Genomic DNA, 15,098 nt, shown 5'->3' on the forward strand with positions numbered 1-15,098 from the left:
CATGACTGTTTACCGCTTGAGGAACTTGGGTGATCTGGTAGTGGAAGTGCTTGAGCAAAAGTCGTGTTTGCGCAAGATATGCTGCCATGGAGCTATCCTTAGCATCAAAGTTGTTCGTGACTTGGTTGACCACTAATTGGGAGTCACTAAAGATATCAATTTGTTTAACCCCAAGGTGCTTGGCCAAATGTAAGCCTGCTAGAAGGGCTTCGTATTCAGCCTCGTTGTTCGATGCCTTGAATTTGAAACGAATAGCGTATTCTATCGCCACTTTGTCGAGGGTAGTGAGGACTAATCCTGCTCCGCAGCCCTGTTGGTTGGATGAGCCATCAACATACAGACTCCATGCTGGGGTTATTGATTATATCTTCTGAGCTTCTGATGGTAATGAAGCTACTGCTTCAGGTGTAGAAGCAATGTCAACAGGATATGTGAAGTCGGCGATGAAATCTGCTACTACTTGACCCTTTTCGGCTGGTTTTGGTTGGTAGGAGATGTCAAACTCACCCAATACTATTGCCCATTTGATCATTCTCCCAGACGTGTCAGGACTCTAGAGTATCTGTCGAAAATGGTGATTGGTAGGCACGATGATGGCGTGTGCTTGGAAATAAGGGCGAAGTTTTCGAGCAGACATGACCAATGCTAGAGCTAATTTCTCAATGTTGGAGTATCGTGTCTCCGCATCTTGTAGGGCCTTGCTAACGTAGTAGACGGGCCGTTCGACACCACTGTCCTTTCGAATAAGAACAGAACTGACTGCTGAAGCCGAAACCGATAGATAGATAATGAGAGTGTCACCAACTTCTGGTTTGGAGAGCAGATGGGCTTTACTCATGTACTCTTTGAGGTTCCTGAATGCCTTGGCTCATTCCTCCGTCCATGTAATGTACTTCTCATTTCCCTTGAGTGTTTTGAAGAAAAGAGCACATCTGTCTGTGGCCTTAGAGATGAATCTGGTTAAGGCTGCCACCTTACTAGTAAGGCTTTGGATGTCTTTTGAAGTTACTGGCTCTTTCATGTCGAAGATTGCTTTGATCTTTTCGAGGTTAGCTTCAATGCCTCGTTGGCTAATCATGAAGCCTAAGAATTTGCCAGAGACCACGCCTAAGGCACATTTGTTGGGGTTCAACCTCATTCGATACCTCTTCAGAATGGTGAAGGTTTCATATAGGTTGGTGATATGCTGGTCAGCATGTTTGCTCTTGACTAACATATCATCAACATAAACTTCCATTCTCTTCCCGATTTATTCGGTAAACATTGAATTAACTAGCCTTTGATATGTTGCCCCTGCATTCTTTAGACCGAAGGGCATGACTTTGTAGCAATATAGTCCCCTGTCAGTAGTGAAGGCTGTGTGTTCTTGGTCTGAGGGGTTCATGAGGATTTGGTTGTATCCTGAATAAACGTCCATGAAGCTCAAGAGCTCACACCCTGCCGTAGAGTCTATAAGTCTATCAATGAGAGGAAGGGGGAAACTATCATTCGGGCATTCTTTGTTTAGGTCGGTGTAGTCGACACACATTCTCCACAAGACCTTTTGAAGCAGGAGACTTTCCTTGGTCGGATTTTTCTTAACAAGGACAACATTTGCTACCCATGTTGGGTAATTGACTTCACGAACGAAGCCTATGTCCTTGAGTTTTTCAACTTCTGCTTTCATCGCCTCGTATCATTCAACATCATAAGATCTTCGCTTCTGTTTTACTGGTTTGGTCTTGGGATCAATACTCAAGTGGTGACAGATGATATTATGAGAGATGCCCGGCATATCTTTATATGACCAAGCGAAGACCTCGGCGTTCTCTTGCAAAAAGGATATCAGCGACAACCGAAGGGGTGGTGACAAAGTGGTGCCAATCTTCACCATGCGATCTGGATGGTCTTTGGAGATAGAGACATTCTCTAACTCTTCAGCGGGTTGTGTTTGCTGGGTGAAGGAGTCATCTCGAGGGTCGTCGAGTTGACTGTTGCCATCATGAAGATCATAGTTGGCTTCATCTGGACTGGTCTTTACTACCTGGTTATGTATAAAGAGGGTCTCATTGGGGGCAAGCAGGTGTTATTGCTTGACTGAAGTGTTGTAACATGATCGAGCACTAAGTTGATCTCCCCTAATGTATCCATTACCGAAAGGGGTTGGAAACTTCATCAACAACATATGTGTGGATACCATGGCCTTGAGATCATTGATGCCTGTGCGCCCAAAGATGACATTGTATGCCGTCGGGCAATTGACCACTAGGAAGTTAGTGGTAATAGTAACTGTGTAGGGGCCTGTACCAATGGTGAGGGGTAAGTGTATACTCTCTAAAGGTTGTACGATATCACCAGAGAAGCTTATCAGAGGAGAAATCAAGCGATCGAGCAAGTGTTCAGCTACATTAAGTGCCTTGAAAGCTTCAGCAAAAATGATATTGACTGAAGCACCTGTGTCTATCAGGATTCGTTTCACATCAAAATTTGCTATGTGAGCCTCAACGATCAGCGGGTCTTTGTGAGGGTAGATGATACCTCTTTCTTCTCAGGGTAGAAACATATTGGATCCCAGTTAGGCTTTTGATACTTGCCTTCCCTGATGTCTTCCATGTGAAACACTTGATGGCCAGGTCTCAAAGTTCGTTCACTGTTTTTCATGGCTTTATTGGAAGATTCAGACATGGGTGTGCCGCCGCTTATGGAATATATCACATTCACCTGGCGTTGGTTACGTTTATCCCTTGAAGGGTGAAGGAGGAACTGATCAATTTTTCCTTCACGTGCCAACAAAACATTTTTTCCTGCACTTCTCGCCATCATGGTCATTATACTCGTGGTAGCAACAAAACATGCCCGTGTTCTTCGTGGACTTGTAATCTGGCTGTCTTGGATTTAGCTTTGGTATCAGGTGAGCTATACTGGGGTAGATGGTCACGCATGTAGCGTTCAAAGGTGTGTATGTCTCATACCTCGGGGTAGGACCTGTCTTGACACGTGATTGGCCCACTGCGATGATTGCCTGGGGACGGGCGTTATTGTGACGATATCCTGAGTTATCGCGATAGTGCCCCTTATTCTTTTTATTAAAATGAGATTGGTGAGGATGGAAATCTTTCCTTTTGCCCTGGGATTGATATGTCTACTGACTTGGCGAAGCATTAAATGAGGCAGGGGGGTGTGCTGCTACCGTTTGGAAGGTTGAGGTCTTCTCATTCGGTTGGATCTGGCCTCCACTCCCTACTTGCTGATAAGGGGTGACTGTAGGGGGTTTCCCTTGATATGTCTTTGCCTCGGCGGAGGCATGGTTGTAAGCTTGTGCCATCACCTCAGAGTAAGTCTTCCAAGTGTTGGCATTGATCATGTACTTGAAGAAACAGTCACGTAAGCCTGCTGTGAAGGCCTTGAGGGCGGTCTTGTCATCTGCCTCAGCGCAACGAGAATACTCATGGCTGAAGCAGCCAGTATACTTTAGTAATGACTCGTCCGGCTTCTGACAAATAGTGTATAAGTCATCTGCGGAATGCAAGCAATCGGTCTGGAAGATATGTTGAGAGACAAACAGCTTCCTCAACTCTTCAAATGAGTCTACTGTCTCAGGTGGAAGACGACAATACCAGTTTAAAGCTCTGCCAGAGAGGGTGGAGGGGAAGAGAAGGCACCGTTCTTCGTCGGTGTGTCTCCGGTATACCATGGTGGACTCAAAAAGGTTAAGGTGTTCAATCGAGTCTTCCCTTCCAGTATAAAGTTGTAAGTCAAGCTTCTACTTTGTCTTCACTTGGAGGGGGGTGTTGAGGATCCTTCTTGTGAGGGGGCCAGGCCTGGGTTGGTTCCAGTCAGGTATCTCGGCTTGACGTTCAGCCTTCAACTTGTTTACTTCCTCCAGGAGCTGTAGGACAAGGGGGTCCTGAGTGGAGTCGTGCACCACTGAAGTTTTCTTCCGTAAGTCCCCATCGCCTCTTGGAAGTAGGAAAGGTTGATCAAGATAGCGTGATTTTTCCTTGGACTCGCCACACTGACTCCTAGAGTGAGTATGTTGGAATATTTCTGAGTCCCATGTACCTTCATGTTCTTCTGGGACCTGTTGCCCATTCCCTAGATTGGCTGCTGGCCTGGGTCGTGGAAGAAGACCGAGTCTTTCAGAAACTCTTGGGCCATTGATCTTCGAGCTTATGTGGATGAGATTCTCTCGACGTTGCTTTAGGAAGTCTCGACAATTGCAATAGACGGCTTTTGATCCTTCCACTCCCTCTGTGAGGAGGTGCTTTCCTCTACTTCTTCTTCTTCGGGTTGAAGCAGCTGGGTTGAGAGAAGTCTCATGTTGATTATCACATTGATGTGTAGCTCGATCCCTATCAGGGATGTCCATGTTGGATATCGGTGACGCTCCGTGTTGGGGGGCATTCAGATGATTGTTGACCTCAACAGGGGCGACGAGCTTGTGTGTTTGAGCATGCCTAGCCTCGTGAAGCATCTCGAAAAGTTTTTCATATTGTTCCTGGAGGACCTCATTCTTCATCACTATCTTGTTGTTCTGAACCTCTAGCTCATCGACTTTAGCTTGAAGAGTAACTCTATTTCCTTCCTTCTTTCGTTGCTTCATACTAGGTCCAAGGGGGGTGTCATTCTGTGTGCTATGGCTTCTTTCGGTCCCCATGTTAGAGAGAGATGCTTGGCCAAAAGAGAGTGTACGAGCGGTGGAAACCAGCTTGACTAAGCTAAAGAGAGTGGGAATAAGTGTCGTTCCCACAGACGGCGCCAAATGTTGATGCACAAAATCAGTGAGGACTTTGGTACAACATAAAGTGTCAGGTTTTGTGACCTTCGCTTGGTTGCTTCGGTCACTAGTGAGGATAAGTATGTAAATGAATAGAGACAGAGGAGCAAACACAAGATATACGTGGTTCACCTAGATTGGCTACGTCCACGGAGTAGGGGAGTTCTCATTAATTGTGAAGGGTTTACACAAATACATAGGTTCAAGCTCTCCTTTTGTGAGTTCTAGTGATTAGTTTAGTACAAAATGACATTAGAGATTATTGTGGGAGAATGATCCCTATTTATAGAAGAGAGTTTCTAGTTTTGTTCTGACATTGACACGTGTCGTGTTGTGATTGACTTTTGATGTTGACACGTGTCGCGCTATGATTGGCTTCTGATGTCGACATGTGTCGCATTGTGATTGACCTCCTAGTTGAAGGGAAGCTCTTCTGGGTCCTTGACGGTATAACGTTGACCGGTGCTCAGTAGTTTCGGGATTGGTCAAGTATGGTACAAACACCCAGCAGTACAAAAAATTATTCGGCAACTTGCCGCTATTACGACCAACCAGGTGATGAAATGTACAACCCGTACTCTAATATCATTTGGCAACTAGCCATCCATTCCACCAACCAGGTGATGAATTGTACAACCTGTACTGTAATATCATTTGGCAACTAGCCATTCATCCTACCAACTAGGTGATGAAATGTACAACCCGTACTCTCCTTCATGCCACCAACCAGGTGATCACAAGTACACTCAGTACTTCATATTATACATGAGCATTACTCATGTCAATCATACATAAACATTCATGAGCATCACTCATATCAATCATACATAAACATTTATAAGCATCACTTATGTCAACATTCATGAGCATCACTCATGTTAACATTCATGAGCATCACTCATGTTAACATTCATGAGCATCACTCATGTCAATCAAACATTCATGAGCATCACTCATGTCAATCAAACATTCATGAGCATCACTCATATCAATCAACTTCAAAAGTTTCATTTACAAAAGCTCTAACTTCGAAAGCTTCATTTACAGAGCTACAGCTTCAAAAGCTTCATTTACAAAAACTCTAGCTTCAAAAGCTTCATTTACAGAGCTCCAGCTTCAAAGCTTGTTGCGAAAATTAGATAACAAAAATTAAACTCATTAAGCCTCGAATTTTAGTGCTCGCAAGTATACGAATCGGATGATTGTATAGCATATAAGCACGGATATCGTCTCACAGAGAACGAATTAATTCTAAAAATCTTACTAACTAAATTGAAACAAATTGTAATTGAGAAGCTTTAATGGAGAAGAGAGAAAATTTGAAATTAAACTAAAAATGAAATATGACTTGAAAATAAAATGCATGAAATAATAAAATTAAAAATATAAGAAAATAAAACCTAGGGCATCCGAATTCACCGTAACCAATTCAACTTAATTCCCTTAATATGTTATGCTCAAGTAGTTCCCCAATATTGATGATCGATTTTCCCTAAATTATTCAACGGCCATGGCATCTGGTTGCATCAAAAGTATCCTTACTTGTTAATCCTCTATGGCATCTAGATGAATTTAAACAAGTAAGAACCCATTAAGCTCTATGGAAATCGTTGGAAAATCACACAAACCCTAATTGTATGGCATCTACAAATAGGTGGTTATGGTATCAATTGCAAGAAGCTAAACTCAAGTTAAGTATGGCATCTACTATAACTTGCATCGAATCAACCTAATTTAAACCTAGATGGTGATCAAGCATCTAAATAAAAATCAAGCGCATTACGAATAGCAAAAGATACTCAATAAAGATGAAAAACTTGATAATAACAATGCCACAAGGCAATTAAGTATTCATGATTAGGCTACATCGTAGCCCTAGAAACGAAAAACCCTAAAGCTCTTCTCCTTTTTCATTTCTTTGCTGCAGTCCCCCCTTGGAATATGAATTGTGTTTTGTGGATTCTCCCTTACAATGGAGAACCAATCTCCATATATAAAACCAACGGCAAAGGTTACTAAAGGCCAATTAAAATGACCATTAATCCTAGGTTAATGGACTTTCAAGTCCTTATTAAAGAAAAGAAAAATAAATGGAAATAATAAAAACTAAAAATTATGTCTCTTCTTAAATCTATTGAATAGCACTCCATGTCCATTTGATTCCCAAAACCATTGCAGTCTCATCTTCTTGTTGTAACGCATATGCCTTGGTGCAGTTAACTAGCCTCTTGCTCCATTGGAATTACTCTAGACACCCAAAAAGCTCATTTTGCACTTCATTTTTGCATAACTCCCGTATTCAATGCCTATAAATTAAAACAAAATAAATTAGTGCATTTAACCCATTCATATATACAAAATCCAAAGGAAATATATGATAAAAATATATGAAAACATGCATCCATCAAATACCCCCAAACTTAGATTTTGCTTGTCCTCGAGCAAAACAAAAGAAAATACAAAGACTCAACAAAAACAAATTAATAGCTAACTTCCTAAATTTTAAAATTAGAGAAAATACCAACCATGAGATAACTTTCAAGAAATAAGAAACACTAGTTCAAGACATTATCCAAACATTAAACCAAATTTGAATGACCCAACTTGGAGTGTAGTGTGTGTATTAGCCATGTCAATGCAATTCCAAGCTTTTTTAAAAATCATCATATGCAAACTAGTGAACTTCTCACAAGGCATACACTCATTCACTCATATTTGTAGGTTAATGTGTTTCACTCAAATGATCTCATTATACATGACGCCATATGCTTGCTTGTCTACCTAACTCGGTATCAATATCAAGTAACTTCTTGGATCAAAAGGACTTTATTACGGTTGTAATGAGGTTGAAGGTCAATAGGCTAAACAATGAAGGGTATGGGGAAAAAAAATCTAAGAAAATTGTACAACATTTCTTCACACCAGAGAGATTCAACAATACATTCACAACACTTGAAGCACTTTGAACATAAGTACATAATTTTACAACAAAATTTTTCAAACCCCTGCCGTTCTTTTTTTTCTTTTCTCCTTTTTTTTTATTTTTTTTTTCTTCCACCTTGTAGCAACTTTTTTTTTTCCGCAACTTTTGTTTTTGTTTTTTTTTTTTTCACTTCACTATTTTTGCTTCATTAACCAATAACCATGAACAATGTTGAACTCTCTTTCTTTATAAAATTGCTCTACAACTCCTTAGAAGGGTAGGATAAATTTTATAAGGCTAGGTAAGGGATATTTAGGTTTAAGAACAAAAAGGTTTATATAACGGCTCAAAATGGCTAACTAGGGAAAATAATCATAAGGGTTGGCTAGAAAGGCTCAAATGAAAGAAAAACAAATGCCTAAATCATTTCCAATATTTTACTTGAATTGATGAATGCAACAAGAGGTATAAAGCAAGTTCTAGAGATGCATGTAAAAAGGAGATCAAACGCACAAGAATAAATGAGATTGATGCATAGTGGTTCAATCTATAAAATAGGCTCAAAAGCTCACAAGGATTACATAAGCTCACTAGATTCACATATGAAACTTTAAATCATTCTCTAGTTTCACACCAACAAGGCTATGTGCATTTGTTTTTCCAAGTCATGATCATAAAAAAAAAATATAGTTAAAACAAAGATAATGAAAAGAACTAATGTCAAACTTAAATTTCTTGAAAATTATGAGAAAATAAAGACCAAATCTATCAGTGAATTGGAAAGTAGCCAAAAAGAACAAGATTCAAAGAAAAAGAAAATGTTTTTCATTTTTTCAAAATTTTACATTTTTTTTTAAGTATTATATATTTTCAGTTCGGTATGGGATTCTCAAAATATCGAGAAGCCAATCCCGAATCCCGTACCAAAATTTCGGGATCGGTTCGGGATAACATCTAAAAAATTTTGGGAATTTCGGTTTGGGAAATTTTTGGTTTGGGATCGGAATTTTTTCGGTTCGGTTCGGGATTTTTGGGAATTTTTTCCACCCCTACCCTCACCAAATTAATCTATGTAACCAAACACTCCCTAAATCTCCATGCCAATTTCAGAAAACCCCAATTCCCCCAAACCCTAACCCTAAATTTCAAATCTTAGCTCTAATCATCCCCACAACAATGTCCTCACCACCACAGTCATCACCCATGGCCTCAGTCTCCGCCTCATCCAGAACCTCTGCTAAGAAGCCCCAGCCTCTACAGTGGACCCAAGAGGAGATGGTTCAGCTGATCTGGGCCTACGAGGAGAAGTGGCACGCGCTGAGGAGGGCCCAACTAAAATTGAGCCAGTGGGAAGAGATGGCGATGTCCATGGCGGCCAGGTGCGACTACGAGTACCGCGAGCCGTCGAAATTCACCACGCATTGAGGCCACAAGATGGAGAAACTCCAGTAGCGACATTGCACCATGAAGAAGCGCATGGGCCAAAGAACCAAGTCTGGCTGTCTCTTCTTCAAGCTTATGGAGCAGATAAAGCAAACAGAGCAAGAGTTAAAGAGTTGGACAAAGGCAGCGGGGGACGACAATGATGAAGGAAACAAAGAGGTGTCGAGTGGAGATGGAGAAAAGGAGGATTGTGGGAGTGTTTGGTTACAAAGAGTAATTTGGTGAGGGTGATGAGTTTGTAGGGATAGTCCCACATTTTTTTTACAAAAAATTTATTATTTAATTTTTTTTAATATTTAATTAAAAGTTGGGCTAGGGAGTGGGGCCTCTATTAAGACACGTCGGCATTTAATAGAAAAATTGGTGAAAGTCTAATATTGCAACAAATTTGTAAGATGAGGTATGGCTTTGTAATTTTTAAAACATGGAGTATGAAATTGTAGTTCGACCCATAGGTAAGGTAGCTTTGTGTAATTTACCTTTAAAAGTAATATGGGTGTAGAGAGTAAATTGGGTGTAAAAAGAGGTTGTATGTGTTCAAATAAAATTTCCCTTTATGTAATAGGTCTTTCACATGAGAAGATACACTTATAGATCAAGCAATGCAACTCTAATAAAAAGAGGTGGAGCGACATGTACACCTCTAGTGGCCAACCCCCACCCCCTCCCACTCCCTCTAAATGCAAGGTTAATTTCATGACATTGTAGGAGATTTTTAATTAAAACAAAAGTAGTTGCTGGCCTCCCCACAATTCAAGTAGATGCATATGAATTTCTTTCGTTCTTAGTATTGGCACCCACTTTGACCAAAAAAAAAAAAAAAGTATTGGCACCCCTTGAACTAAAATTTTGCCTCCGTCCCTGCTAGTAAAAGTGGCATTGGTTCACATTGAAAATATATGTGGCTTCACTATGTAAACCGCATACAATGAAGGCTTTTTAGTTAAAATAGTTTATGAGATTGTCATAACTCATCACTTTAGTTCCTGAGATATAAAATTAATAGAAGTGGTCCCTGAGATTGTCTACTGTCAATCATTTTGGTAATTCTGTGAATCTTCATTAAATTAAAGAAACCACCAGTTCAAGGGGAGGTGTTGATTTGTCAAAATACCCAATGTAACAAATATTTCTCACAGAATGACCAAAATGATTGATAGTGGACAATCTCAAGGATCACTTCTATCGGTTTTAAATCTCAGTGACTAAAGCAAAGAGTTATGCCAATCTTAGAGACCATTTTGGATAAAAGGCCTACATAATAAGGTGCAACCTTTGAATAAAAGTGTTATACCTTTTACAAGGCTTACAACAACATTCAACAAGGGGGTTCTTTTTTCTTTTTTTTTCTTTCGGTAAAAGGCTACTTTATTACCAACAATATAATTATATAAGAAAAAGGCCAAATACTACAAAAACGAACAAAAATATGTACGTTTATAGTGAGACAAGAGCCCAAACCAAAATTTTGAGCCCAATACATAAAAAACAACAAAGCAAGCCCTGGCAGCTTCTTCCAACTTCACCGCTGGAAATCTGCTAGCCAACCAACCTAAACGAACGTCCCCAACACACACCTGAAATCAAGCTAAAAAGAGCCCCAAAACTGGATGAAACTTGAGTGAACACAAATCCCCAAAACAGAGCCCCAAAGACCACCACCGAGGACCACAACAGTAGCCCCACAAATTGAAGGAAGCCAGCGGGAAGAATCAACCCACTAGCAACAGTGCCAGCAAAGGCAAACCCAACGAAGGAGGTGGTGTGAACACCTAAGCCAGAACTCCACACACCTTCCGGGTGAAATGTGAAAAATCGAGGTAAAGAGAAGTAGAAGCCAAACTAAATTGCATAGTCGATGATGAAAGATGGAGCCGATTGGGATGGAGAGTGAAAGGAAGGGGAAACGAAAGAAAACAGGGGGAAAATGTGGTGGATAGGAGGTGGAAGGAAAGGGTAAAAAGGAGAAAAAAAGGGGAAAAGGAGAAAACGGGAAAAAGGGTGGAAGGAAATTGGACAGAAGGAAGGAAATAGGTACCAGGAAGTTGGAGGAAGGAAACGGGGAAAAAAAGTTGAAGGAAAATGGAAGGAATGGGGAAACAGGAAAAGGGGAAAAAGGGGCTACAAATAGAGAAGCCAGAGGGGGGTGGGGGGTGGGGGCACAGGGGGTTGGAAGAGAGTGGCGAACAGGACAGGGAAAGCTAGAAACTGAAAAAGAAGGAAAGGAAAGGAAAGGAAAGGAGAAGAAAAGGACTGCCACCGACCCTGGCCATAGCTAGGGTCGGCAGCTACAAGATGAACAGAATAGGAAAAAAAGGTACCCTTTAGTTGTCTATAAATAGCTTAGCATTCAAACCTATTTCATTCATCCAATTCACTTGTATGAGAGACTAAGAAAATAAACCTTCTTACGCGATCCCCAATTTGGCAACGGCCATCACTGAGATCCACTTACTTGTAATTAGGTCAAATTTTTTGTTGCATCAAATGATCGGTTACTTATTTAGCATCATGTTATGTTGTTGCTTTGTGTCACATCCAAAGTTCAGCAAGTTTTGAATTCGACTACCATACCATTAAACCGATGAAACATCAGAAATTAAAATAGAAATAAAAAACCCTAATCACGATATGAAACAACAATAATCCCCATCTACAAGACAACAACTGCAAGTTCCCATTAGGATAGTTTATAACATAAATAGGGAAAATGCACATAATATAGATTCACAAAAGTAAAGCCATATATCGTATGTTCAACGGTTCAAGAGAAGTTCCTACTTATTGCGCAAGGCTCTGAAATAGCCTTGAGGATCACGTGATCACTCATATATTTCATGCATTTATACCATCCATTTCTAAAGTCTTTGTGATGTTTTTGTGTTAAAATTGTGGCATTTTACCTTACCTTGTGTTAATGTGCAGTTAATTTTGTTTTAGGATCAATTTCAAGCAAAATGGAGAAAAGGAAATAAAATAAATAAAAATAAATAAAAAAATAAAAAATGATAGCTGAAAAGTGGAGTGGGAGACACGGCAAGGAGGGCAGTGCACTGAGACAGAAAGAAAAGAAAAACAGTAGACAAAGAAGAGTGGAAGGAATAAGAAAAGGAAAAGAAGAATAATAAGCAGGGAGTGGGGAAGACATTGAGCAGAAAGCAGAGAGAGGAGTGCAGCACTGCATAAATAAAGAAAGGAAGTGGAGTGCACTGACGCAGATGGGGGGACACGGACAGCAGGCGTAGAGAAAGAAAAACAGAAAATAAAGAAGTGGGAGGACACGGACTGAGTGGAAGAATAAAAGAAAGAGCAGTGGGAAGGCAGAAAAAAAGAAAGAGAGAACGGAAATAATAAAAGAGGAGAGTAGACAGAGACAAAAACGTATCACAGAAGCAGAGGACAGAGAAGCACAGACTGACGGCAGAGGAAGAATAGGCAGAGAGCAAGAGGCACGGCAGAGAGCAAGGAAGGAAAGAAGAAGAAGCTTCACTCTATTTTTCTTGGTTTTATCTTCTCAAACCCATGTTTTACTTTTGGTTTAATTTGTGAATTATGTGTAACTAAATTTTAAGTAGTTAGGGGCTGTTTTGAAGCCCCTAATATGATTGCAAGTTTGTTATGACATTTCATTGAATTGCTTTTATGAATGGATGAAAATTGGTACTTATGTCAGTGATGAATTCTTTATATGTTTTCTATGGATGCATACTTAGTAAGTATATTTAGGATTCAAATGCTATGAATATATGTATGCCTGCCCTTGTTGAATGAGGACCTACATATGTTCTAGAGTAGTACTTGTTAATTGCGATTAACATGTGAACCAATTTCTAGGATAAGTAAGACAATGCCAGTACTTACCATGCCTTGTGATGACTCAAACTCTTTTCGTTCTTAATGATTTCTACTTGTTAAATCTATGAACATGCCATTCTAGATTGCATGCTAGGGACTACGTTAAGTTGAAAACGCCATTCTCTTAACATACTACGTAAGAAAGAGTAATAGGTTGTGTTCTAACATTGAGCCAACTTGAGCATCTTCATCCGGAAATAAAAGGAATTTGAATGAAACATAACATGTTTGCATGATTATTTGGTGGTGGATAACAATTCCCCTAACTCGTTTTTCTTAAACTTGTGATCTACTCAAAATCTGTTTCTGTACTGTTTTTGTACGATTTAATTTAAATAGAAAATCAACTCCAAAAATCCCAAACATTTGTGAGACTGTCGTACTGTGTGTCTAGTATTTGCATATAAAATTTCATAGACTTTAGACCAGTGTAAGTCAGTCTAATAATTATTTTTTGGTGGCTGGTCAGTAGGGACAGCAACCAGTTTTTGTGACATTTTAAGTAGTTAGATAAAACAATCTTCTGCGGGAAAGACCCTTATTTTCATATGCTACAATTGACAAATCCTAGTGTTAATAAGGAAAATTAATAGGATATTTGTGTGCTACTTTGTGGTGTGCTTTTAATACTATCATCACGCTCAAACTCTTCCCTCTCTATGATTTCATCTTTTCCAGGAGCTTTCATTGTTTTCTTCTTTTCCTCTGACTCTGAACCAGCTGATGAAGCAAGTGCAGATAAACCCCAAGCCAGCAGACCAATTCCTGTAGCAGCACCAGCAACAAATGCACCTAAGCGATACCAAGACTTGTCCTTCTTGTCCTTCATTTTGCAATCCTAAGAGCATGTACAATCGGTAAGACCTTTATAATTTCTGGAGGCACTTTGAAGCTTTGTTATACATTTTATCAAAACCCTATGAAAAAATGAACACCCATGAACAACTCGAAATGGTGCAAAGATTACAAGAAATTAAAAGAAAAAATTAGAGAGAAAAAACACAAATTGATCACAAAGGAAAGAAGATAAGTGAATTTGTTTGACACCATAAATTCTCCATGGCCCAAGTGTAGGTGGCCGGGCATTTACATGAACATGAATTTGGAGATTGCGAGTATGCCACCATTATTTCCTGCTAATATACGGTGTGTGTGATAAATAATTGTGTTATTTAACTTCTAACCTTTGTGATGATCGGATTGTTCTTAGTTGAGATTGATGAATTAAAAGTGAGAGGCTTTCTTGTCCTTGAACTTGTGTTCTGAGTGGCTGCCCCTGCTTCTCTTATATAGGGAACTAAGTAGCTGCTGTCCAAACAAAAGGAAATCTAATTCCTTTATTGCCGAAGCAAGTCCACTACTCTATCGTTTCTTGTACAAGAAGAAAAACCAAATCCTTTCAAACCTAAAGTTTAGATTTTGTGACCCTCTTATACTTCTGTTAGCTTTTACGTCAAAACACGTTAAAGTGTAACATGACACTCTCATGGACAATAATTGTGCAATGAACATATGAAACAATTAAAACATTAAAAAAAATGACAAAATAAGAATTAACAATTAAAAATAAAGGATAAAATTATTTCAAAAAAATAAATAACAAAGAAAGAAAAGAAACCACCGCTCTTCTACACCGCACCATCGTCATTGATGCCAAGTCCAACAATGCTTCAGCTCATCAACAACCCCAATTCCTGCTCCAGGTTTCAATTCCCAAACAATTTTCTCAGCCTCTCTGCAAATTTTCTCTCCGGATGGTTGAGAGTTGATGGTGTGTGCAGAGTTTGTCCCACATCAATAAGGGACAAGTCTAGCTAAGGGCTTATACGATTTTGGATTATTCCCCACATTGTCAATTAGTTTTGTAGTAGAACTCCAATTTCATCATGGTATCGGAGCATGTTGTTCCTCGTGTGAAAGCTCAAAAGGGTCACACTTTGCTTATGTGTCACCCATTTATTGTCCATGTCTAGGGTTAAAAATCGACCACACGTGTGAGGTCGTGTTGAGAGTTGATGGTGTGTGGGGAGTTTATCCCACATAGGCGACGGACAAGTCTACCTAAGGGTTTATATGATCTTAAACTACTATTCATATTGCCAATTAAATTCCTTTTGTTTG

The 15,098-nt window shown here is 39.7% G+C and overlaps 1 protein-coding gene and 1 long non-coding RNA gene across 2 annotated transcripts; one reads left to right on the forward strand and one right to left on the reverse strand.

The window, feature by feature from the left end:
• The first annotated feature begins 9,143 nt into the window (after nt 1–9,143).
• Nucleotides 9,144–11,401, forward strand: LOC139194668 (uncharacterized). Its single transcript, XM_070819565.1, has 2 exons — nt 9,144–9,335; nt 11,063–11,401. Exons 1-2 carry the CDS (start codon nt 9,144–9,146, stop codon nt 11,399–11,401), a joined length of 531 nt encoding a protein of 176 aa, XP_070675666.1.
• Nucleotides 11,402–13,498: 2,097 nt separating this feature from the next.
• LOC103431156 (uncharacterized) lies at nt 13,499–14,377 on the reverse strand. The gene is made up of 2 exons (XR_528835.4): nt 14,162–14,377; nt 13,499–13,894 (listed from the first exon to the last, which is right to left on the reverse strand). It is a non-coding gene; the product is annotated as an uncharacterized lncRNA (long non-coding RNA).
• Between the last annotated feature and the right edge of the window lie 721 nt (nt 14,378–15,098).

This window comes from Malus domestica, chromosome 03, assembly GCF_042453785.1.
Source record: "Malus domestica chromosome 03, GDT2T_hap1".
Classification (NCBI taxonomy): domain Eukaryota; kingdom Viridiplantae; phylum Streptophyta; class Magnoliopsida; order Rosales; family Rosaceae; genus Malus; species Malus domestica.